This window comes from Aotus nancymaae, unplaced genomic scaffold (genome assembly GCF_030222135.1).
Source record: "Aotus nancymaae isolate 86718 unplaced genomic scaffold, 86718_ANA_hifiasm-v0.15.2.pri h1tg000131l, whole genome shotgun sequence".
Taxonomy (NCBI): domain Eukaryota; kingdom Metazoa; phylum Chordata; class Mammalia; order Primates; family Aotidae; genus Aotus; species Aotus nancymaae.
The window spans coordinates 8,557,950-8,582,670 of NW_026988546.1; the positions used below are offsets into that span (position 1 = coordinate 8,557,950).

The window sequence follows — 24,721 nt, forward strand, 5'->3', positions numbered from 1 at the left end:
CCAGAGATAAATCCTGCTTGATCATGATGAATGATTCTGTTAAAGTATGATTAAATTTGGTTTGCTAATATTTTGTTGTGGATTTTTGCATCTGTATTTTTCAGGGATACTGGCCTGTAATTTTCTTGTAATTCTCTCTCTGGCTTTGGTATCAGAGTGATGCTGGCTTCATAAAATTAGCTTGGAAGTATTTCCACCACTTTGTTTTGAAGATTTTGAGAAATATTGGTATTAGTTCTTCTTTAAATGTTTTGTAGAATGCAACAGTGAAACTATCTGGAATGGAATTTTCCTTGATGGAAGACGTCTTATTACTGATCCAGTCTCCTTATTGATTACTGGTTTCTTTAGATATTCTATTTCTTTATAATACAATCTTGGTAGGTTGTATGTGTCTAGGAATATATCTGTTTCTTTTAGATTATTCATTTTATTGGCATATGATTGTTCATAGTAGTTTCTTATAATTCTTTGTATTTTTGTGATATTGGTTGTAAAGTCTCCTCTTTTGTCTGATTTTATCTATTTGAGTTTTCTCTTTTTTCTTAGTCTAGCTAAGAGTGTTGATCTTCTTTTTAGCTTTTTCAATAAACCAACTCTTAGTTTTATTCATTTCTTCTTATTGTTTTTCCAATCTCTATTTCATTTGTTTCTCCTTCGATCTTTGTTATTTCCTTTCTTCTGCAAACTTTGGGCTTAATTTTTTACCCTTTTTCTAGCATCTTTAAGTGTATCATTATATTGTTTATTTGAAATCTTTCCTCCCTTTTGATACAGGCATTCATTGCTATAAATTGCCCTTAGGACTGCTTTTGCTGCATCCCACATGTTTTAGTACATAATATTTTCATTTTTGTTTGTCTCAAGATATTGTTTTACTTCCTTTTTATTTTCTCTTTATCCCATTTGCTGTTTAGGAGCATTTTGTTTCATTTCTGCATATGGGCATATTTCCCAAGATATTTTCTGTTTTTAGATTTCTACCTTTATGCCTTTGTGACCCAATTTTCTTAAAATTGTTACGACTTACCTTGTAGCTGAACATGTCTTTCCTGGGAAATGTTCTGCGTGTACTTGAGAAGGATGTGTATTCGGCTGCTGTTGGATAGAATGTTCTGTATATGTCTGTTGAGTTAATTTGGTCAAAAGTATAATTCAAGGCCAATTTTTGAAGTTTTTTTTAATTAAACAGCTGTCCATGGTTGAGATTAAGTTATTGAGTTCCTCACTATTATTGCATTGCAGTTTATCTCTTTCTTCATATAATAATTGCCTTATATATTTATGTGCTCTAGTGTTGGATACCTATGTATCTACAATTGTTTTATCCTCTTAGTGAATGGAATCTTTATCATTATACAATGGTCTTTCTTGTCTCTTTTTATAGTTTTTGACTGAAAGTCCATTTTGTCTGATATAAGTAGAGCTATCCCTGCTCTCTATTGGTTTTCATTTGCATGGAATATCTTTTTCCATCCTTTCCCTTCTAGTCTATATGTGTCCTTACTAGTGAATCTTTTGAATGAAGCATATGGCTGAGTTTTCAAAAACCCATTTAGCCTTTATATGTCTTTTGATTGGAGACATATTGTAAATGGTTTGATTAATCCATTTATATTCAGGGTAATTATTGGTAGATAAGCACATGCTATTGCCATTTTGCAATTTATTTTCTGTGTGTTTTGCAGGTTTTCTTGTTACTTTTTCATCTGTTAGTATCTTCATTCATGTTTTGATGGTTATCTTTGGTGGTATGCTTTGAATCTTTTATTTTTATATTTTGTGAAACTACTACACGTTTTTGCTTTGTGGTTGCCTTGAGGCTTCCATAAAACACTTTATTTTTACAACAAGCTATTCATAACAGCTTTGCTTGGTTGGCAGTTTTTTTTGTTTTTTTTTTTTTCCTTCAGCACTTAATATATCATACCACTCTCTCCTGGCCCATAGTGTTTCTGCTGAGAAATCCACTGAGAGCAATATTGGGACTTTCTTGAATATGATAGGTTTCTCAACTCTTGCTACTTTCACTATTCTTTCTTCGTCTTTGAATTTCTGACCATTTGATTATGATGTCTCTTGGTAAAACCCTTTTGGGTTGAATTGATTGGCAATATCTGTTTCCTATGCATGAACATTGTCTTTCCTTAGATTTGGGAAAATTTCAGCCAATATTTCCTTAATTATGCTTTCTGACTTCTTTTTTCTTCCATCTTCTAAAATTCCTATTATGTGAATCTGGGTTCTCTTGAAGGTGTCCCATAACTGCCACAAGCCTTTTGTATTTTTCCTTTTTGTTCCTCTGACTGGATAATTTCAAATGTCATCTTTGATATCACCGAGGCTTTCTTCTGCTTAATCAAATCTGCTGTTAATATTATAGTTCAGGTATTATATTCTTTATCTGTAGGGTGTCTTTATTTTTCAAATACCTACACTTCAAGTAGAAGAATTTCTATTTACATTTTTTTCCTAGTTTTCTTTTAAATTTTTCACTTTGTTTGTGAATTGTTTTTAAATTTTATTTTATTTTCTATACATATTTTCTTGGTGTTCCCTAAACTCCTTTAAGAGGATTATTCTGGAATTTTGTCAGTCATTTCTTAGATCTTTACCTCTTCAGATTTCGTTACGGTAGCTTTATTAGTTTCTTTTGGTGGTGTCCTTTCTCCTTGATTTTTCATCATCATCAGTCCTTGCATTGGTGCCTGTGCAACTGAGGAAGCAGCCACCTCTTTTGGTCTTTGTAGGTGTTCTTTGGTGGTAGCAGACCTTCACTATTTAGTCTATCCTGGAATTCCAGATGGGCTAGTTGGTAGCAATCCCAGATAAGCAGACTTTGGCGCTGAGTTTTCTAGTTGGGCTTGGCTGCTTTCTGTGCTCTGAGGTCAAATGAAACTGCTTGCTGTGCTTCGTGTTCCAGTGAGACCTTTCTGAACTCTATGGTCAGGTTGAGTCGCTGGCTGGGCTCTGTGATTGCCTCTGATCAAGCAAAGTTGTAGACTTGTCTTCCCAAATAGTCTGGAACTTTGCCTGATCAGAAGTAGTCACAGAGCAATACCCTTATGTCTTCCATTCATCCACAACATGAAGATATTGCTTAGTTAACTAAAAGGGCACCCAAATTCCCTACATCTGACTGAGAAATATTGTTGTTAGAATGTGTAGGTGGGCAGGACAACATGCTAGGCTCTGAGGCAAAGTGAGTTCTCTGGGGTTGCTGCTCAGCAATTTGGGATGGGCGGGGGCAGAAGCTAGACTACACAGATGTGTGTGGGCTTGGTCTTACCTCTGGGACAGGCATAACCTTAAGCAGAGCATTGAGGCTTGATTGAGTTTCCACTCACCTTCTGGGCCTGGGTGAGGCCAGCTGCCCCATCTGCAGGTAATTGCTGACCTGCGCTTGCCTCTTGGACTAAGGAAGACTGTGGGAAAGTGCTGGGGTCCAGCTTAGAGATTAAATTATAATAATTAATAATTAATAATGTAATTACAATAATTATATTATTATTGTAATAATAATATATAATAATAAATACATGCAAAAATATATAAATAAAAATATAATAAATATATAAATAAATATATAATAATATAGTTACAATAATTGCAATAATTATATTATTAATTAACATATTTAATGACTGAAAAGTCAGAATTAAAGTGAGTTACTGTTTTTCTACTAACTTTTTCTATATATTTTTCTAGTTTGAGAAATGTAATGAAAAAATGGCGTTTGCATAAATGGACTTCATCTTAGATAAATAATAGTTACGTTTAATGTAACAGCATTTTTATGATCTTCAGCTAAGCAAATCCTTGCAACAAGTCAAAATTATAATGAAGGGCAGTAGGGAAGTCTCTTCTGTACTGGCCTAGGGCACCGAGATATGAGTTTTGACGACATTGCTGTGATCTCCCGTTAGTAGGACTTGTGTCTTGAGTGACATTTCCATTGGTGGTTTAAGACAATCTCTCTCATGCCACATTATCTTGCCACACTTCCGACATGGCTGCTGGGTTGCTTTTAAGCCCAATGTTGCATGGAAGGTTTTTGTTTGTTTTAGAGATGGGATCTCATTCTGCTGCCTAGGCTGGAGTGCAGTAGTGTAATCACAGCTCACTGCCGTCTTGGACTTTGGGCTCAAGTGATCCTCCAGCCTCAGCATCTCAAGTAGTTGGGTCTACAGGCACACACCACTGCACCCAGCTAATTTGAATTTTTTTTTTTCGTAGAGAAGGGATTTCACTATGTTGCTCAGGCTGGCTTCAAACTTATGATTTCAACCAATCCTCCTGCCTTGGCCTTCCAAAATGCTGGGATTACAGCTGTGAGCCATCATGCCAACCACAAAGAAGTTATTTTTATTTTTTGGAGATGGAGTCTTTCTCTCTGTCACAAAGGCTGGAGTGCAATGGAGCAATCTTGGGTCACTGCAACCTCCACCTCCTAGGTTCAAGTGATTCTCGTGCCTCAGCCTCTCAAGTAGCTGGGATTACAGGTGTGCACCACCACACGAGCTAATTTTTGTATTTTTAGTAGAGCTGGGGTTTCACCATGTTGACCAGGCTGATCTCGAACTCCTGACCTCAGGTGATTCCCCTGCGTTGGTGTCCCAAAGTCCTGGGATTACAGGTGTGAGCCCAACCACAAGTACATTTTGTACCTATACCTGATACTTCTTCTCATTTCCTAGTTCTTATAACTGGCACCTGTTGGCGCCCTGTGGGCCTAGCACTGTGGAGAATTGCTGAGCATGGTGAGACTGGGTAGATCCAAAGATAAATGCATTTCTAAATTGAGAAGAAGGTAATTTAATGTGTTTTGAAATAGGAAGAAGATAATTTATTATATTTTTCAAAACTGTTCCAGGGTTGATACATTGGCCCATCTGATTATTCTCACTATTTCAGAACTCTGATAATCTGGACAGCTTTCTAACACCTGTTCAAAACAATCATCTATATGCTGTGTACCTAACACTGAAACAGAGGAAACATTTCCTTCTTTGTTCAGAACAGAATATTGCCACAGCCCACAATTGTTTTAGCTTTGGGACAGCCCCATTGTAGGGTTGATTTATTCTCAGTTGGCAGGCAAGCTGTTTCACAAAAACGGAAATCAAGCCAGCTCTCTCTATTTTTTTGTTTGTAGAGTAGAACTTTTAACTTATGTTCATGATTTTATATTTATTTCTGTTAAATGATAATTTGTTGTTTTTAGCTCATTCTACGTGTCAAGAGGTTGGAATTCTGATTTTGAATGCCGACATATTAGACATCACATGCAGGTTTGTGAGGCATGTAGATGAGATCAGCATGCATGATATGTTCTCACTCAAGCCCCTGCTAAAACTACCAACCAGGCTAGCACCAGGAACAGAGTGCTCTGCTGTTGACTCCAGATTGACCCTTCTAGTTACATATGATCCATTCATCCACAACGCAAGGATGTTGCTTAATTAACTAAAAGGGCACTCAAAAGTCCTACATCTGATCATTCAGATCACAATGTACCTTTTGTTTAGCAGAGAGATCATGAGAATATTTTCCAAATGACGCATTGTAGTGAAGATACTCTGTGTCTGCTGTATTCCTCTGAATCTCTAGTCTATTTAACTATGGGCAATGAAATTACCTTTATATGATTGTTGCTAGCGAATGCAAGCTGGCTGATATTAACCATCACTTCCTTCTCTAAGGGTCCATAAACCATCTGTTAAATAATTAATTCAAGACTTTCACTAGAAATTGACATCCAGCCCATTATCAATAACTTCCATAATATACTCTATTCTCATTAAAAGATAAATATTAGTAAAAAAATCTACCAATGGAATGTTGCTAGTTGAAAATTGGGGCAAGACTGCAACTACACTTAGCTGGAAAGAGCATCACAGGCAACAGAAACAGAAAAACAAAAAGTATATTCAGTGAATGATCACACTGAGCAGCTCACTGTGATCAGAGCTGAGAGTTCTTGAGTGGTTTAATTAAGATGAGAACGGAAATAAAGGCTGTGGATTTCTCATGATGGTTATTGGAACCTTGTTGATGTGTTTGAACTTTACAAGTGTGAGTCCTGATCCAGGACAGGACAGAAAGAAGTAGAAACAGAAAGAAGGTGGCAGATGCTAGTGATATTTCATGTAATAAAATGAAAAATTAATAGCTTTGACTAGGAGTGTGTGTAAAATAGATGAGCAGACTATTTGGTGTCTTTCTGGCTGAAAACATATATTCACAGTATTTACCAAGTTAGAGACAGTAGTAGTAAATTCAAGTAGGGGCAGGAAAGCGGCGATGAATACAGACCTGGACACAATGAGTCTATGATAGGGAACACTAAAATGGACATGAAAACCTGAAATGCACCAGGGAGGATGGGCCAGGGAGGACAAGGCTAGAAATGCAGATCTTTGGAGTCCTCCCAGACTAGGTAGTGGAAACCCAGCTAGGAGCTCTACTGTGTTGCCAAGTCCAGGAAACACCACTCCCATAGAATAACACAGTGTGCATGATGCTCAGTAGCTGTACCGACTGGTAGTATAATAAATTGATAATACTGCAGTATAATATTATAATACCTGCCCCTAGGAGTAAGAATAACTGTGTTCTTCTCCCTGCTTATTTAAAAGTCCTTTGCAGTGGCTTCCTTTTTTTTTTTTAATGCCTCCATTCTTTTGAGGACTTACTGACACTGTTCATCCAGATTCACGCTGGTGGATGCTCCTGTTTCCATATTCTGTTCGTGACTGCTTCACATATGAGAAAAAGAAAGAGTTCCCTGTGCAGCTGCATTAGCCTGTCTTTGTCCTATGAGGATGACCTGTAATTGTATTATTAGAATGAGTTTCCCATCATCCTTGGCATAAATTGCTTCTCCCTAATTTCTTTTCTTTGATGTTTCCTCTATGTTCCATTTCATAATGTCTTAACGATACATACTAAGCCTCACTTACCTTTTTATGGATAAAAAAGATATGTTATTCCCCATCCTCCCCAGTGGCTTAGGTGAGGTCTTAGTGATGGCTCTGTGTCCTCCATCCATTACGTTCTCATGTGATTTACGCTTTCCCCCAGATTCTGATCTTTGTATGCTCTCGCTGTGTGCTCTGAAGTTTTATTTTTGAATTTCCCTCTATGTTTTTAAACTTCCTTTTGAAAAGTTCTTGATTCTTGGGGTCACATGGTACATATTTAGCCTTGTCTGCCACCACCTCGTGGCCTCGTTTTGCTTCCTGCCCACAGGCGCCCTTCTCTGGCCAGTCTGCCCCCACTCTTAGTCTCCTTTTAGCCTGCTGTAAATTCCTTCTTGGTCCACGGGAAACACACCAGAGATGTGGCATGGGGGAATCCCAGCTTCCACCAGTAGGCAGGCAAAGTGGAAGGGAAATTCCTCAATCGCAACATGAAACTAAACCAGAAAAAATGAGGTTGATTCTCAGTGCTCTCACTTACTGGCTTTGTCAGAGAGAGAAAAAAGCCACTCACATTCCAGAACCTCTACTTATATAATATATATAAGTATTTATTTATAAGTATATATCTTTTATATAAGTAAATATAGACAATATATGTTTTTACAGATACATATATACATGCCTGTATATACATACACACACACATATTAAAAAAATTCATTTTGGTATCAGCCCTTAGAACACTACAGGTCTTCTAGAATACTCTCAGGGCTCCAAGTCATGCATGCTCTTGGAAGTCCTGTGTTAAATAGCTCTTCAGGGGCTGATCAGGTTTGGAGGTTTGACTGTCTCATCTCTACACACAATGCAATTGTATTAGAAAATGCCTCTTGTTTTAAATGTACAAGTACAGTTTTTCAACACAATGTCTTTATAGCTTGTGGGATACCCTTATCTCGGATTGACCTTCTTCCTCCCTGTTGAAATTTGTAAGATTTTTCTGTAGGTATGTAATTCATAAAGTTTTTCTATGGCAAAAATTATCTGGTTAAAATGTTTTTTGGATTAGAATGGAACCCTCCTCCCTAAGGAAAGGAGCAACCAAATCACAGTGGATGAAGTTTATGACTATCACCAGGGCAGATATGTATGTGATTACACGCTGTCGGATACTGCAAGTTCATGGACAGTCAGAGCTGTTGTTCAAGTGAGAACCATTGGTAAGTGAGATTTTTGTCCCAAGATCTGAGATCTGAACACCAAATTAAAGTTATCTTCTTTTGGCTTACTAATTTTTCCCTCTTAGGGAAAAAAATAGTCATACACTTGTAATCATGTAAAATCTTTAATGTTGGCAAACATCAAATTTGCCATCTCCCAAGGAAGGCTAAGTTCTGAAACAGATTCAAATTCTCACAAGTTGGGTTGTCCACGAGTATGCCCCTGAATTGCTTTTGTAATACATTTAAAAAATGTATGAAATGTTTCACACAGCGAAATATTGTCTTCCATGTACCTATCACCAGTTTTAACTGTATTACCATTTTCCCACATGCTTAAAATCATACTTTTTTTCTTTAAAGAAACAAAATATTGGAAGAACAACTTGAGGTCTATGACTCCATTCCCTTCCAAGCCTTTGCTTCTGCAGTATAATCACATCTTATCATTTATGTCGTCTTATCATTTTGTTTCCAATTTATGTTTTTATGCTTTTTCTACATATGTACGCATCTATTGACAAAATAGAATATTGTTTTGAGTTATGAAATGTGTTTTGTGTCATAAACACATGGTATTATACTAAATTATTGGTTTGCCAATTTACACCCCCATTAGCAGTAAATTCCCTCTATTCCCAAGTAATATTTGGTGTTATCAGACTTTATGACTGATGTTCAGTGGAGTTTCGTTTTTGTTTGTTTGTTTTCTGCTCCACAGTATACTTCCCTGACTAATAATGAGGTTGAACATCTTGCTAGATGTTTTTTGGTTCATTGGTTTTCTTCCATGGCTTGTCTATTTGTACCTTAGGGTCATTGTTACTAGATCTGCAAGTATCAGCTTGAATCAACTATGTGATAGCATTAATTGAAATGTGGTCTAAGGAGTCAAAACATAAGAGAGCCAGTCACTCATGCTTTGTATCAAAGAGCTACAGAGTGGTTGATGTTGTTCTTAGTTATTAATCTTCTTCTTTTGTTACAAGATACAAACCACATGGAGCACCCCATGATCAAGTGAAACTCTCCTGCCTACTTCCTGGCCCTTGCACCCTCTACCACTTCAGAATCATTTTATATTACTTTAGATTAGGTCTTACATAGTTTAGATGTCATTTTCTATTCTTACATTGCTCCTTGAAAGATGTTAGAATGTGAAAAACCCACTTGCACCACTTTTCCCCTGCAAGCGATGTGTAATTGTTCTTTAACTCAGCCATAACTCAGCCCCTCAAATTCTCAATGGCATAATCTGCTTTTCTCTCACCCAAGGGACACCTTGCAACATCTGTTGCCTCTATTTCAGTCAAGCCCTCTCTGCCATCATTCCTGTCTTCCTCACTTAGCCATTCATTCTCGCATTTATTCATTTTCACACAAATATGTACTGAACACCTAATATGTGTCAGGCTTGGAACTAAGGCTGCAAGGATGAGTGCCCAGGTGCTTTATCTGACCTCCAAGAACTTTCTGTTTTGGTAAGAAGACAAAGGTGAAGCAGGCTATCACAATACAGTGCAGCAAGAGAAAGGAACACTACGGGCACGTGGGAGGCCCACCAGACCCAACCTGGGGAAGCCCAGTCCAAGAGAAATGAGGACACACCAGCTCAGTAAGAGTAGGGGAGCTTCCCTTCTAGACCAAAGCAGCAGCAGAGCTGATGTCCAGGAGATGAAGGAGAGCATCTGGGAGCAGGACTGACATCATACTCTTCTAATATGTGTGAAGTTTAATGAAGGAACAAAGGGGAGGTATTGAGGGTTTTAAGTGGGAGAATGTCATGAATAAATTCGTATTCAAGATAGATCACTTTGTTTGCTGGGTTGGAAGTGGGAAGAATGGACGCAGGGAGAAGAGTAAGGAAGTTCTGTGGTCAAGTAGGCAGTTGCTGACGGGGATCTGAACTAGGGAGTGGTAGAGGGAATGGAGATAAGTAGATGGCTTTGGAAATATTTAGGAGGTACATGTAAAGGATTTGGTGTTCGGGAGCAAGGATGAGGGAAAGCAGGAGCCATGGATGCAAGCCAGGCTTTGAGCTGGTCAAGGAGGCAATGTGTTGACAAGAGCACAGTCAGCAGTCAAGGATGAAAGCAGGCACAGTCTTGGAGCAGCAGGCTTGACTCATGGTTAAACCGCTTGTACTGTGAATAGACCTAGAAGATGTGATGAGAAGTGGCTGGGCTTTTGTAATTCAACAGAGCATGATGCTGGATTTTATGTAGAAGGCAGGAGAAAGAGAACAATCAAGCATGTTTTTGTTTTCTGCCCTGGATAAGTTAGCAAATGGTGGCACCATTTAATGAGATTGAAAAGGCTGAAGGAAAAGAGCATTTGAAGAGGAAATTAAGTATTAGGCTTAAAAGGACTTTTAGTCATCCAAGTCATAATAACAAGTTGGCATTTGGATAATCCAGTCTGAAGAAGTTAGGGCTGGAGATGTGAATGTGAAGATAGGCAATTTTTACATGATATCTGAAGCCAAAGAGCTGAATGAGATCACCTAGGAAGTGGGCATAGAGACAGAAGGTCCTAGAGCTGAACTCAGGAATATTTCAATGGTTGAGGAGGTGGAGAAGAGGAAGATCCTTAAAGGGGATGGAGACATACATCAGCAAGTGAATATCAATAGAAGGATGGAGAGAAGAGCAACAGAGGAAGTGAAATTGATGATGTAGGAGAGACATAATCTCAAGCATCAAGACCTTTCACAGGGAAGAGGACTAGAGAATAAACTTACTACCCAGGGGAATCAAGAGGAGTGAAAGAACACTAAGAGAGAACTAATAGTCAAAAGAGATATAGAGGAAGGGACAGACACAGAGAAGTGAATATAGAGACTGAAGGTAAGCAGCAGAGTACGAGAACATAGAACCAAAAGAAGAGAGGGTTTCAAAGAGAGCATGGCCAACAGTGTCCAATGCTGATAAAAGGGAAAGTAAATTGAAAACTTGATTATACCCAATGGATTTAGGTGCATGGGTGTCACTGGTGAATTTGGCCAAAGCAATTTCAGTGGAGTAATGGTGGCAGAAATCAGGTTCCATGGGAGGTGAGGGGATGGAGGGAATAGGCACATAGAACTACTTTTCAAGAACTTGACTGGGAAGGAAGGAGAATGAGTGAGGCTGGGGTGTGAGGCAGGGAGCGTTTTCTCTTTTTAAGGATGATGAGACTGAGCATGAATAAATGCTAATGAGAAGAAGCCCAGAGAAAGAGAGAGAGAGAGAAAGAGTCAGAGAGAGAGAAGTTAAATATACAGGACCAAGATGGTGCAAAGGAGAGAAGGAGGCCTTTGAGAAGTAAGAGTGGATGATGCCAACAACAAAGACCTTAAATTTTCCTTTATCCGGAAAAGAGACACCTTCACGAGGAATTTTGACAGTGGAGGCATATTTGAAAGTCTGTGACATGAAGTTGAAGGATAAAATTGTTAATTAAGGACTGAACTCTTCTTTGTTTTGAAATAAACCGTGAGTTTAAGGATAGAGGGGTGGACTCAGATATGCTTGACTTTCACAGTTTCTCAGGTGGATTCTCCTTTCAGTTGGATTACTCAGCCAGATGGTCCCACAGCAAAATCTTGTAGGAAAAGACAGGGATAGGGGCTAAGTCTTTAAGGGGCAGGATCAGTGTGAAAGAAAATGCACACAGGCATATATGGATCAATTAACGGCTAATGTTCTGCCAGCACCCACAACCTGATATGGCAGTCATTTAAGGGGGCAAGATTTTTACATGGAAACCAGAATTCCTAAATTTACAGATCATAAGTAAATGAGCTTAAAGACAGAGCTCCAAGACATTTAGATCAACATGTGGCTGTGCGTGCAAATCTTCATCAAGCAGGCCCCCAGACTTCTCAATACAAATAGTAATCTTTGTTTTCATCTTTCAGTCTCAGACACTAAACTCAAACCAGACATTCTGGATCCCATCGAGAACACACTGGAGGTAGAACTTGGTAAGCTGCGTCTCATTACATCACCTCTGAATGACATTGTGCTGCTGGGAGCAGGTCTAAGTGGGACAGAAGGAAAAGAACATTGGGATTTCCAGTCAAACAGAATTGGGTTTGAATCTTAACTCAGCCATTGACTAGTTTTGTGACCTTGGACAGTTACTTCACCCTTTAAGCCTCAGTATTTAAATCTGCAAATAGGTACCATAAAAATGACCCTAAAAGATTATATTGCAGGCCTGGCACAGTGGCTCACGCCTGTAATCCCACCACTTTGGGAGGCTGAGGTGGGCAGATCACCTGAGGTCAGGAGACCAGCCTGGCCAACATGGTGAAACCCTGAAAACCACAAAAATTAGCCAGGTGTGGTGGTGGGTGCCTGTAATCCCACCTACTCAGGAGGATGAGGCAGGAGAATCACTTGACCCTGGAAGGCAGAGTTTACAGTGAGCCAAGATCGTGCCATTGCAATCCATCCTGGCTGACAGAACGAGACTCTATCTCAAAGAAAAAAATAAAAACATTATATTGAGAAATAACGGGACAATGTATGTTAAGTGACTGGAGCATAAAACATGATCAATAGATTTTATTCTTCCTTACTTACCCCAGGAACAGGTGGTTTTGTGTATGTTGGTTAGGTCCATCAGTTATGACTATAAATTCACCAACTTGACTAACATTAACTCTTATGAATATGACATTTAGTGTGGCATTTAAGAGAGTTGTAGTGGAATTCTACAACCCTTGCCCAAACAATTTGTATTCCAAAGTAGTGTCTTCTTGGGGGTTGAGGAGAGATTGACTTCCCTGTGGTCTCCTTTTATTTTGTCAACTTCAGTAACATCTATGTCTTTCTACACAGAAAAATAAGAATTGCTGTATGTAAAATAAAATGCTGTTTTTCTTTTAATAATATTTTCTAAAATGCTACTAAAAGATTTATTATTTTAGAAAGAAATGTAAACATACATGTTAGAAGATCACTAGGTGGCAGTAGTGGCGTGTCCTGACTCTAGAAATAGCACTAGCTATATGGTCAACATCATGAAAACGGAAGGAAGGAGGAAACACGGTGGAGGGGGGAGAATTAAATTAATTCAAACAGTTAAATCACATATATATTAGTGAATTATAAGGTATTACTGGTGGAAAAACATTAAGGTGCAAAGATGAGTTTTCAAACAGAGCTCCTAAACATTTCATGGTTAAATATTAAGTTTGAGGTAGAGCATATCTGGATATTCCTTGTGGGAAAAACAATGGGTAGAAAGAAGTTAGTCTCATAATATACATGCCCATCCATAGTGAATTGTTCAGAAAAGTAGCTTAATATAAAAATAATTTTTTATTTAAACCACATGCTACAATAACCTTATTATTTTTACTTAATAAACATATTGGATAGTAAAATTTTCTTTAGGGACACACCTTGTACTTCAACAGGTGTAGGAGACTGGGCTGATCTCAAAAACTCCCCATTTTCTTAGTGTCTCTCTTGGTCCTGGTAAGGACCCTTAGTGATATAATCACACTCGTCTTCATTTTAAGAACATATGGTTATATGGTTGAGATAGAAGAATTGCCCATTAGAACAAGCGTAATTGGTTTCATGTGTTTCTGAATGAAAAATGTGTAGACATTTCATTATTTCTGGCACACGTATTCTACCTGCAAACCTGACTGCATCAGAAAACAGCTTCCAGCCACGTCTTCCTTCCAGTCATAGGACAAAGTGTTCTCACGAGCTTCCTTCTTGTTTTCTCTGGCCTCTTCATTTTCAGGAAAGCCTTTAAATATTAGCTGCAAAGCACTGTTTGGCTTTGAAAGGGTCTTTAAACCTGTCATAAAATGGTACATCAAAGATTCTGATCTAGAGTGGGAAGTCTCAGTACCTGAGGCGAAAAGGTAAGAAAAAAACTCATGGATTCTGTTCTCTACAATTCAGAAGAGATGCTTTGACCTTTAGAAACTTCTGAAATATGCAGTTGATGGTATAGCCACGAGCACAGACTAGTGGTGAAAATAAAAGTACAGAAATGCAAAGTGCAAAGGGCCATCGAATGAAATATGTAAGTTGTTTTAAACCTCAATTTGTAGAAACAGTTCGACGTGGCTGCTCTCAAAGTCAGGCTGTTGAGCAGACAGATGTACTGATCCAACTGCTTGGAGATAAGTAACACATCCAAAAAATGGGAGGAAATGCTGCCTACCCTCATTCCGCGTTTCACCCAGGTCGCCCATTCAGAGCGTGGCGGGTCCGGGGATCCAGATGTGTGGGGTAATGAACACTCTGGGAAACATCCAGGGGAAATGGCATCATAATAAAAAGTCTAACAAAAAATATGTGAAGTGAGGAACAGCTGAAGCAACTTAGCTCAGAAAAAGAGGCTCAGAGGAGGGCTCTCTGCCTTGAAATCCTTGGGAGATAGTACGTTGTTTCAGAAATTAGACTTGGTTTGTTGCTCTCTGCAGCACAGAACCTGGATCAGTGGTAAGAATTTATTAGTGAGAGATTTGGGCCAGTAGAAAACCCTAGATGTTTGGAGCTATCCAATCACAAGAAAAGTTGATCTCCAGTCCCTGGAAGGATCAAAGGGCCTGGATCCAATGATGTCCAATCAGACATGTCTCTAAAGGACACATTCCCTGATTTTTCAAAGATCTGACCCAGAGTAAGAGTTTATAGATTAAGTACCATCTTCTGATATTTAACAGATATCAATGAGCAAATGCAGTATCATTTTGAAGAGTATACATCATTACAAAAAAAGTGAAGAACAGATTTTGATCACAACAATAAAATTTAGCAAGAATTTCTAAGATCAAAAAGATCATTGAGGCCCATCTTAAGCTGTTACTGCATTAGAGTTCATAGCAGGAGAGTGTAGTCAAGAAAGTATAGTTTGACATCACACACCCTTGGGTTTAAACCCATTTTCTATCTAGTGGCAACATGACCCTTAACTCCTGTGAGCCTCCATCACCCCATTGATAATCTATGGATAATAATCTTCACTTTGCAAGCTCACTGGGAGGGGTGACTGCAGTGGAGGTATTATGCCTATCACAATCTGACAGGTAGAAAGCACTTAGTAAATAGGAGCTGGCATCAGGGGCTCAGAGCAACACAGCCTAAAACATCATTCACATATACAAGATTTCTTAACACAAAGATGGATTGTAGGCCCGGAGTGGTGGCTCACGCCTGTAATCCTAGCACTTTGGAAGGCCAAGGCAGATCACGAGGTCAGGAGATCGAGACCATCCTGGCCAACATGGTGAAACCCCGTTTCTACTAAAATTACAAAAAAAAAAAATTATCTGGATGTGGTGGTACATGCCTGTAGTTCCAGCTACTCGGGAGGCTGAGGCAGGAGAATTGCTTGATCCCAGGACATGGAGATTGCAGTGAGCTGAGATCGCACCACTGCATTACAGCCTGGGTGACAGTGTGGGACTCTGTCTCAAAAAAAAAAGATGGATTATAAATCGGCAACTTCAGAGAACTCAAATTGTGAATAAATGCCAAGAGTCTCAACTTCCTAAGTGGAGAGGTGTGTCACGGGCCCAGGAATCAGGTTGCCCATTTCCTGTGGTGTGGCCTGGGCCTGCTCGCCCATCTTCTTTGCCTTGTCCTTGTCACTGGCCAGAGCTGTTATGATTCCATTAAACTATGGTTTCTGGGAGGTGAGGAATGGAGGACATTAGAGTCCATATTTGGTGCACAGAAGAGGAACTGATACATAGTAAACCTTCAGTAGGAGTTGGTTATTTTAAATATTTTTCTTAATGTATTGTTACTATCTATTCTCAAGGAGAATTCTTAGAGTAAGGAAGGTCAGATGAGTCCCACAAGTAAATAATGTCTTAGCATGAATGCTTAGAAGAGTCAATAATTGAGTCAAAAAAGAGCCCTCTTATCAGACCATCTTACATTTTCCTGGTATCTTCTTATACTATTGATTTCACAGTTCTCTAAAAGCTAGACTGTTTCAAATGCTTGTACAAGTTTCAAATGATGCAAATGGCTGTTAATGTATGTTACTGAATGGATGTGGTATTTTTTCTTCTTCCTTAGTATTGAATCCACTGTAAAGGGTGAAATCATTGAACGTGATATCATCTTGGAAAAAGTGACTCAGCGTGATCTTCGCAGGAAGTTTGTTTGCTTTGTCCAAAACTCCATTGGAAACACAACCCAGTCCATCCAACTGAAGGAAAAGAGAGGAGGTAAGCCCAGAAGGTTGCCCAGGAGGCATGAAACTGCTTTTCCTTGAGAGGGGAGGAGTTTTCCTAAAGAATAGTAATAATGATGATAGTGGTTACATTTCTAGATGACAGACATTGTTCTAAGCACTTTCCTGTGTCAACCCATTTAATACCTTGACCAAAGCCACACAACTGGTAAACTGCATATTATTGGTTTAGAGCTAGTCCTCTTAAGTAATACTCTGTATTTGGGAGGCTGTGTTGGAAAAGCAACTCATTCATTCACTCATTCATTCATGCATTCATCCTACAATTGCTACAGGGCTTACGTGCCCTGAGTGGCAGGCATTGTGCTAAGACCTAGCTCCCTTTCCAATTTTTCTTTCCTGGCTTCCAAATTCAGAGGACATGATGGATTCATGTTCTGATGAGTGGAGAAAAGAAGAGAGAAGGAATACTCTTGTTCATTGTTCAAAATGGTATACCACTGATATATGAAAAAAAAAAAAAAGCTGGAGTAGAAATTCTAGGTGAAGAACAGCATTTATATTTCTTTAAGATGATGTCTAGAAATGAAGTTGATATCATTCATTTCTTTAATTAATAGATAACTACAGTTATAAGCATATTTGAATGTTTGTGAGGCTTAAATAAGACAAAGTGTGTTCTGGCCTGTAGTAGACACTCTGTGAAAGGCGGGTTTTCCCCCATGGGAGTGTGTAGATCCCTTGCATCAGGTAAGCCAGATGGGACTTCTGGTCTCTGCAAGTTTAGGCTTCAGTAGGAATAATAATACAGGGAAATAATTTACAATATGCAATGAGAAAAATGCAAATGGATCGTGTGGACATTTATGAGGGAAAAAAAATAAAATGAATGTGATAAGTTTCTGCAGCCACCCTGATCAGGAATTACCCATTCCCCGGGGTCTCTAGTGTTTATTGTAAGACAGTTCTCAAAATATGATGTTTTAAAAAAATTTATTTCAGTAGGGTTTGGGGGTACAGGTGGTTTTGGTTACATGGATAAGTTCTTTAGTGGTGATTTCTGAGCTTTTGGCATGCCCATCACCTAAGCAGTGTACCCTGTACCCAATGTGTAGTCTTTTATCCCTCACCCCCCTCCTCCCGCTCTTCTCCAGTGTTATTCTTATGCCTTTGCATTCTCATAGCTTAGCTCCCACTTACATGTGAAAACATACAATGTTTGGTGTTTCATTCCTGGGTTACTTCACTTAGAATAATGGTCTCCTCTTCCATCCAGGCTGCTACAGATGCCATTATTTTGTTCCTTTTTATGGCTGAATAGTTTTCCATGATGTGATTTAAGAGATTTCCAGATTCACAAAAACTGCTGCTAGTGGCAATGATTTTGATAAAATAATAGAGCTGGAAAAGGTGCTGGGTGGGCCACAGTGCTGGCCTGAACATGGTGTGGGCCCAAGCCCTCTGCCTCGGTGTCCCTTCACAAAGGCCCTGTCTCCACAGTGGTGCTCCTGTACATCCTGCTCGGCACCGTCGGGACCCTGGTGGCCTTGCTGGCGGTGAGTGCCCTCCTCTACAGGCACTGGATCGAAATACTGCTGTTGTACCGGACCTACCAGAGCAAGGATGAGACGCTTGGTGGTAAGGTCACCCCCACATGCAGCCCTCTGACTTCTCCTCTCAGAATTGACTTGGAGCAGGATGACAGAAAATACCATCACTACTCTTTGGCTTTGTTTCTTCAGAGTTACTTTAGAAAATAATTTCAGACGTCCTCTGCCAACCAGGACAGAGCATGAGGGAGGAGCTGAAGAAAGAAATATCCCCCTACTGGATAAAGTAATGCCCCTGAGGTTTTGATGCCTTCCTCCAGGGCTGGTGACCTCACACTAAGGAAGGCTGGAGAAACATTTATTTTTTGTTTCATTCTAGTTACCAGGAATCTTGTAGACAATGCTATCGTGAAACATGTTGGACTTAAAAATCATGCCTCTATAACCAACCTAAAGCAATAGGGAAAATGACTGAACATCTCTGTGCCTTTGTTTCCTCATCGATAAAGCAGGATTGTCATAGCACCAATTGCAAAGGATGCTATGAGGGCTCATTGATGCATTCTTAAGACACATTAAGTATTTATTTATTTATTTATTTATTTATTTATTTATTTATTTATTTTGAGACGGAGTCTTGCTTTGTCTCCCAGGCTGGAGTGCAGTGGCACTATCTCAGCTCACTGCAATCTCCACCTCCCGGGTTCAAGCAATTCTCCTACCTCAGCCTCCTGAGTAGTCAGGATTACAGGTGTGCATCACCACACTCAGCTATTGTTTGTGTTTTTACTAGAGACAGGGTTTCGCCATGTTGGCCAGGCTTGTCTCCAACTCCTGACCTCAGGTGATCCACCTGCCTAGGCCTCCCGAAGTGCTGGGATTACAGGCATGAGCCAACGTCGCCGGCCACATTGAGTATTTAGAATGGCACCCGGCACACGGTAAATGCTCAGCTATGGCTGTTTCTTGACGACTGGAGTGTATTCCTGTCATGTGTGTTAGCTACTTTAATGGTCACAGCAATCCTATCAGCCAGAGAGAGAGAGAGGAAGTCATGTGCCTAAAATTGAACCACTGGAATGTGTTAGATCTTGGGATTTGGGCACGGATTGCCTGGCTTAAGAGATCTCATTAGCTGTTACCTCAGTTAGCTTCATCTATAAAATGAGGGCTTTTTAGATGGTGGGAATGCCCCTAAAAGTGAGAAGTCCTGTAAAATGCAAGTACTGTTATTATTAATGAAGTGCCTGTCAATATTTGGGGTAGGATAATCATGTTCATTGATGTTTGCTTCTTTGGAATAGAAGAAATGCTTCTGTTTTTTTCTAGTCCAGGAAATCTCTAAGGTTAGAAGTTTGCAGTTTGAGGAAATGACTCTGTTGCTTGAAAAGGGTAGAATCCCTTTTTGCTGGATTTCAGGGATAATCATTTACCTCACTGAGAGGCCCCTTCAAACTCCAGTGCTTTCCCAAACTAGGACTTCAGTGAGGAGGTGTTAGATCCCTAGGAGAAAAAAGGCTGAATAAAGACTTGCATGGGAGGCTGGGTATGGTGGCTCACACCTGTAATTCTAGCACTTTGGGAGGCCAGAGTCGGGGGACTGCAGGAGTTCAGGAGTTTGAGACCAGTGTGGGCAACATGGTGAAACTCCGTCTCTACAATAAATTTTTTAAAATTAGCTGGGTGTGGTGGTGCCCCATTGTAGTTCCAGCTACTTAGGTGCTGAGATGGGCAAATCACCTGAGCCCAGGAGGTTAAGGCTGCATTGAGCCATGATTATATCACTGCACTCCAACCTGGATGACAGAGTGAGACACAATCTAAAAAAAAAAAAGTGGCTGGGCATGTTGGCTCACATCTATAATCCCAGTGTTTTGGGAGACCCAGGCAAGCAGATCACTTGAAGTCAGGAGTTTGAGACTGGCCTGGCCAATATGAGGAACCCCTCATCCTTACTAAAAATATAAAATGTAGCCAGGCATGGTGGCAGTCACCTGTAATCACAGCTACTCAGAAGACTGAGGCAGGACAATCACTTGAACCTGGGAGGTGGAGGTTGCAGTGAGCCTAGATCGTGCACTGTACTCCAGCCTGGTGACAGAGCAAGATTCCGTCTCAAAAGAAAAAAAAAGAAATGCATCATTCACGTCTTTCTTTAGACTAACTATTGAGAATATGTACTAGAAATCCTTAAGCTAAATGTTTAAGATTTATTTTTAATAGCTTTTTTGAGTGAAGCAAATTATGTAATAAATGTCTTAAATTGCTATTTACCTTAAGATTCTGGAGCTTGTGTAGGAGAGTCAGTCAATGGTGAAAGATTTGTGTCCTTTCTCTTTCTACTTTGCAAAGACGATGTTTTAGTGATCGGTTCTGGAGGGAGAATCTGGTTTTCAAACACAGGGATGCAGTGCCCTCTGTTGGCCAACCTAACATTTTTTAGCAATATGAAGGCTTTGAAGTTAGTGCTGAGTAACCAAAATTTTAGAGATGTAGAATGTTAGAATTCTGGAGGACCTCAGAGATCATCTGATACTCTGTTCTCTAATTTTATGACTGAATAAATGTAGTTTCCAGGTTATAGAAAAATTTTAGTTTGCCGGGATTTCACATGATATGGAAGGAATAGAGGCAACTATGGTGTGTTACACATTTAAACAGCACGACACCTACCTGTCAGCCATGCCTCACAGGTCTCAGCCTTCCTACATGAGCAATGAGGTGCTTCATAGCTGTTTCCCAACCTCAGCTCTTTGGCATCCTCCTCTATTGACTCTGGGACCTTCCTTTTTGGTACCTGGTACTTTCATCCACCATGGAATCTTTTTAGGTTCTTCCTTGAACATTGTGTACTACTAAATAGCATCAGCAATCAGTGCTATTGTTTACCATTTTGTAACAACTGTGGGATTGCTGGAATATGAATCTGCTGTATCCCATTCCAAAGCCTGGGGGTTGTGTTGGGATTTTCTACTTCCAGTTATCTCCTTAGTCCCAGTAATCACATGCATTTATGAAGTATGCATATGAAAATATAGGATATTTTCAAGGTCTCATATGCCTCTGTTGACTATATTATTGTACATATTATAAAAATTATTATTTTATTATATAATCAACAAAGGCATATACGACCTTGAAAATATCCTGTAACAAGTTCTGTACATATAGTTTTTCATCTCAAATAGAGGGTAATGGACATTTATCTTGTGCCTCCTATGAGCCAGGCACCAAGAAATTCATATACATTATCTCATGAAACTCTTAAAACAGCCTGCCAAGGGGTTATGATTATCTTTATTTTATATATAGGGATTCACATATCAGCATATGTGCCATCAACTCTCCAAGGAAGTACTATTTATCCTTGGATACAATGTGCTGGGTGTTAGCAGTACTTTGCTTACTGGATACTATCATGTTGGGTGAGGCAGACTCCTGTTTGATATGACTAATGACACAGAAACACTGCAGGTACAAAGAAGGCTCAAAGAAATTCCTGAGTTCATGGGATTAAGTCACAGAATGCCTCAGCTGTTTGATCTAACCTCAGCAAAAATGCAAAAGTGTTTCATAAATTAGAATTAGATTTTGGGTGGACAAGCAATACCGCTCAGTAGTATGATTTTGAAATGAATTTTTAAAAGCAATTTAGTAAGGATTCCCAAATCTTATTTCTTATTCATTTACCATAGGTTTCAAGCATATTTATGTGTACCATGATAGTTTTTAAAAAAGCAAATGACTTACGTTTTATACTTTTTCCTATTCTTCAGATAAAAAGGATTTTGATGCTTTTGTGTCCTATGCAAAATCTAGCTCTTTTCAAAGTGAGGCCACTTCATCTCTGAGTGAAGAACACTTGGCCCTGAGCCTGTTTCCTGATGTTTTAGAAAACAAATATGGCTATACCTTGTGTTTGCTTGAAAGAGATGTGGCTCCAGGAGGAGGTAAGTCCAACACGTCAAGAAAAACTACAGCCTAAAAAGTGCAGTTCAATGCAATCTCCAAGTTCTTTTTGTCGTTCTTTCTTTTGGAATATAGATCTGGGAGATTTCATGAGGTTAGAACATCTTGGGCAACAACACAGAAACTACATTACAGAGATGTGCTCCATTATCAAACAGATCCATCTGCAGAAGAAAAAATGATACGGGGTCCTAGGCAGGCCTTCTAAGACAAAGATACCTCTCCTGGCTTCACAGATGAAGATTTTCTCTGTCACCCCAATTTAGCGGCCCCTCTGATTTCTGGGACTCTGCCTTCCACAAAGCTCACTCAGCACTGGGTCAAGCAGGCTTTTCAGGCCTGGACCAAGCCCTGAGCGCCCACAGAGGTCCAGATCTCAGCCTGTTCTGCTGGTCTCCTCCTCCCCAGATACGTCTACCAAGGAGGCTGGGACGTTCCAGGGCTCCCATTATCCCAGCTTACCTAGTTCCAGTCAGCTTTGTTCCTAGAGGAATTGCCAATTTGGGGAGACTGAACACAAAGCAGGGAATGTAAAGGTGAGAGTCACTAGACTCTGGAGTGTATATTCCACTGACAATAGAGTTGATAAAGCATAAGTGGTAGAATGAACAGGTCTCCCTTCCTTCTATGTAAGAGAATCCATTGCAAGGAGCTCTCTGACTCAAGGTTTAGCAATATCAACTGCAAATAATCAAATTTTTTATTTCCAGTGTATGCAGAAGACATTGTGAGCATTATTAAGAGAAGCAGAAGAGGAATATTTATCTTGAGCCCCAACTATGTCAACGGACCCAGTGTCTTTGAACTACAAGCAGCAGTGAATCTTGCCTTGAATGATCAAACACTGAAACTCATTTTAATTAAGTTCTGTTACTTCCAAGAGCCAGAGTCTCTACCTCATCTTGTGAAAAAAGCTCTCAGGGTTTTGCCTACAGTTACATGGAGAGGCTTAAAATCAGTTCCTCCCAATTCTTGCTTCTGGACCCAAATTCGCTACCACATGCCTGTGAAAAAACGCTCAAGGATTCACGTGGAACCAGCTCAAAATTACCTCTAGGATTTTTCAGTGGAAAGGACTCAGTAAAACAGAAACCACTGGGAGGAGCTCCCAGCCTAAGGAATGGTGAAATGAGCCCGGGAGCCCCCTCCCAATCCAATCCCTGGGATAGAGATGTTGTTGGACAAAACTCACAGCTCTGTGTGTGTGTGTTCAGGCTTGAAAGAGTCTCCTGCCAGCTCCAGCAAGCTTCATGGACAGTGGAATGGGATTGAAACTGTGGTTTAGAGCCTTTGATTTCCTGGACTGGACAGAGGGGGAGTGAATTCTCTAGACCTTGGGTACTTTCAGTACACAACACCCCCAAGATTTCCCAGTGGTCCGAGCAGAATCAGAAAATACAGCTACTTCTGCCTTGTGGCTAGGGACTGTCATGTCTACCACGTATTGTGCATATGACTTTATATATACTTGCAATCAAACAAATATTATTTTATTAGAAACAAGTGATTTTTTTTTTTTTAGAGTGTCACTCTTGTTGCCCAGGCTGGAGTACAGTGGCACGATCTCGGCTCACTGCAACCTTTGACCCCTGGATTCAAGCAATTCTCCTGCCTCAGCTCCCCTTGTAGCTGGGATTACACGTGTGCACTACCACGCCAGGCTGATTTTTGTATTTTTAGGAGAGATGGGGTTTCTCCATATTGACCAAGCTGGTCTCAAACTCCTGACCTCAGAGGATCCGCCTGCCTCAGCCTCCCAAAGTGCTGGAATTACAGGCAGGAGCCACCACCCTCGGCCTTAGAAACGAGTGATTTAAACTCTGCCTAAAGCATTTCTGTAAAGAAGACAATTCCTACTCCATGGTCAGCCAACAACTCTGAAGCACAGAAAGTGAGCATAAAAGGTAGAGACCAACAGCACCCAGAATAGACAAGGCTAGGGTTGGTTTCTACTGTGTGTTTATGTGAAGTGCCCACTCTGGGTAGATGAACTAAAGGAAGAATCCCTTTCCTTTTTGCCAGATGCAGTCTGTGCCAGGATATAGGCTTGGAAAGAAGAGTAGAGGTAATTTCAGTTCTTCTTTGTGATGTTGGCCAGAAATCTTCGTGTTAGGTATAAAGTGTAAATCCTTACCCTGGGCCCCTGGAAGTATAGACCAAGTGGGCCAAAATGATCAGGCCATTGAAGAGACAAGGAATGGACTTGCAGTGACATGCAAAGCAGAGAGGCACTGGCAAGAGTCAGCAGTGCAGCTAAGAGTCTAGGGAATAAGGATATACGCTGGTTATAAGGCAGCAAGAATGGAATGTGAATAGAACTGTAGCCTGAACCGTCTGCTGAGTCTGGCAGTCCTGTGTGCTTCCGATCTGGGGGGTCTCCCTTTAAATCCTCCAAAGTAATGGGGTGATAGGCTGCAGGGCCGTGAAATTGTTCGTGATAGATGAGGCCAATTTCCTCCTCCTAAGTGTGTTTCCTTTACATCAGTTTATCCTGCAGTTAAAATAGTGTTCCACTCACGTATGGATATCAAACTCTTATACTCTGTCTTCTCTAATGGAATAAAATGATTTATCATCTGAGCAATAAATGAAAGCAATGTCTGGGCTCATTCACATGCAATGTGTCACATCCACCGGTCTGGATGTGATCCAACTTCAGAGTGGCTAAAAGTCATGATCGTCTTGGGGCCTGCGTGAAACACTTCTGCTCTTTATTCACAGAGGCACCCACATCATAAAAACCACTGTGGCTTTGGCACCGAGCAACATCCTTGTTGGAAATTTCAGTGATAAAGTTAATGATGAGTTAAAGGGTATAAATTATTCTTGGAGGAAGTTTCTTGTGGGAAGGATCATTGCAGGGTCTCAGTGAAGAGGAACCCATACTGTCACTGTGCCA

The 24,721-nt window shown here is 40.0% G+C and overlaps 1 protein-coding gene across 2 annotated transcripts in view; it reads left to right on the forward strand.

The window, feature by feature from the left end:
* The window catches only part of IL18RAP (interleukin 18 receptor accessory protein), a 36,895-nt gene extending 12,482 nt beyond the window's left edge, over window positions 1–24,413 (forward strand). For both annotated transcript variants that reach the window (XM_012471503.2, XM_064371279.1), the window contains 7 exons: window positions 7,993–8,143; window positions 12,042–12,107; window positions 13,889–14,012; window positions 16,186–16,337; window positions 17,804–17,941; window positions 21,630–21,803; window positions 22,533–24,413. In XM_012471503.2, coding sequence (XP_012326926.2) covers window positions 7,993–8,143; window positions 12,042–12,107; window positions 13,889–14,012; window positions 16,186–16,337; window positions 17,804–17,941; window positions 21,630–21,803; window positions 22,533–22,879 — 1,152 coding nt within the window. In that variant the 3' untranslated portion in view covers window positions 22,880–24,413. The remainder of the gene's footprint in view (window positions 1–7,992; window positions 8,144–12,041; window positions 12,108–13,888; window positions 14,013–16,185; window positions 16,338–17,803; window positions 17,942–21,629; window positions 21,804–22,532) is intronic.
* Window positions 24,414–24,721: the final 308 nt, after the last annotated feature.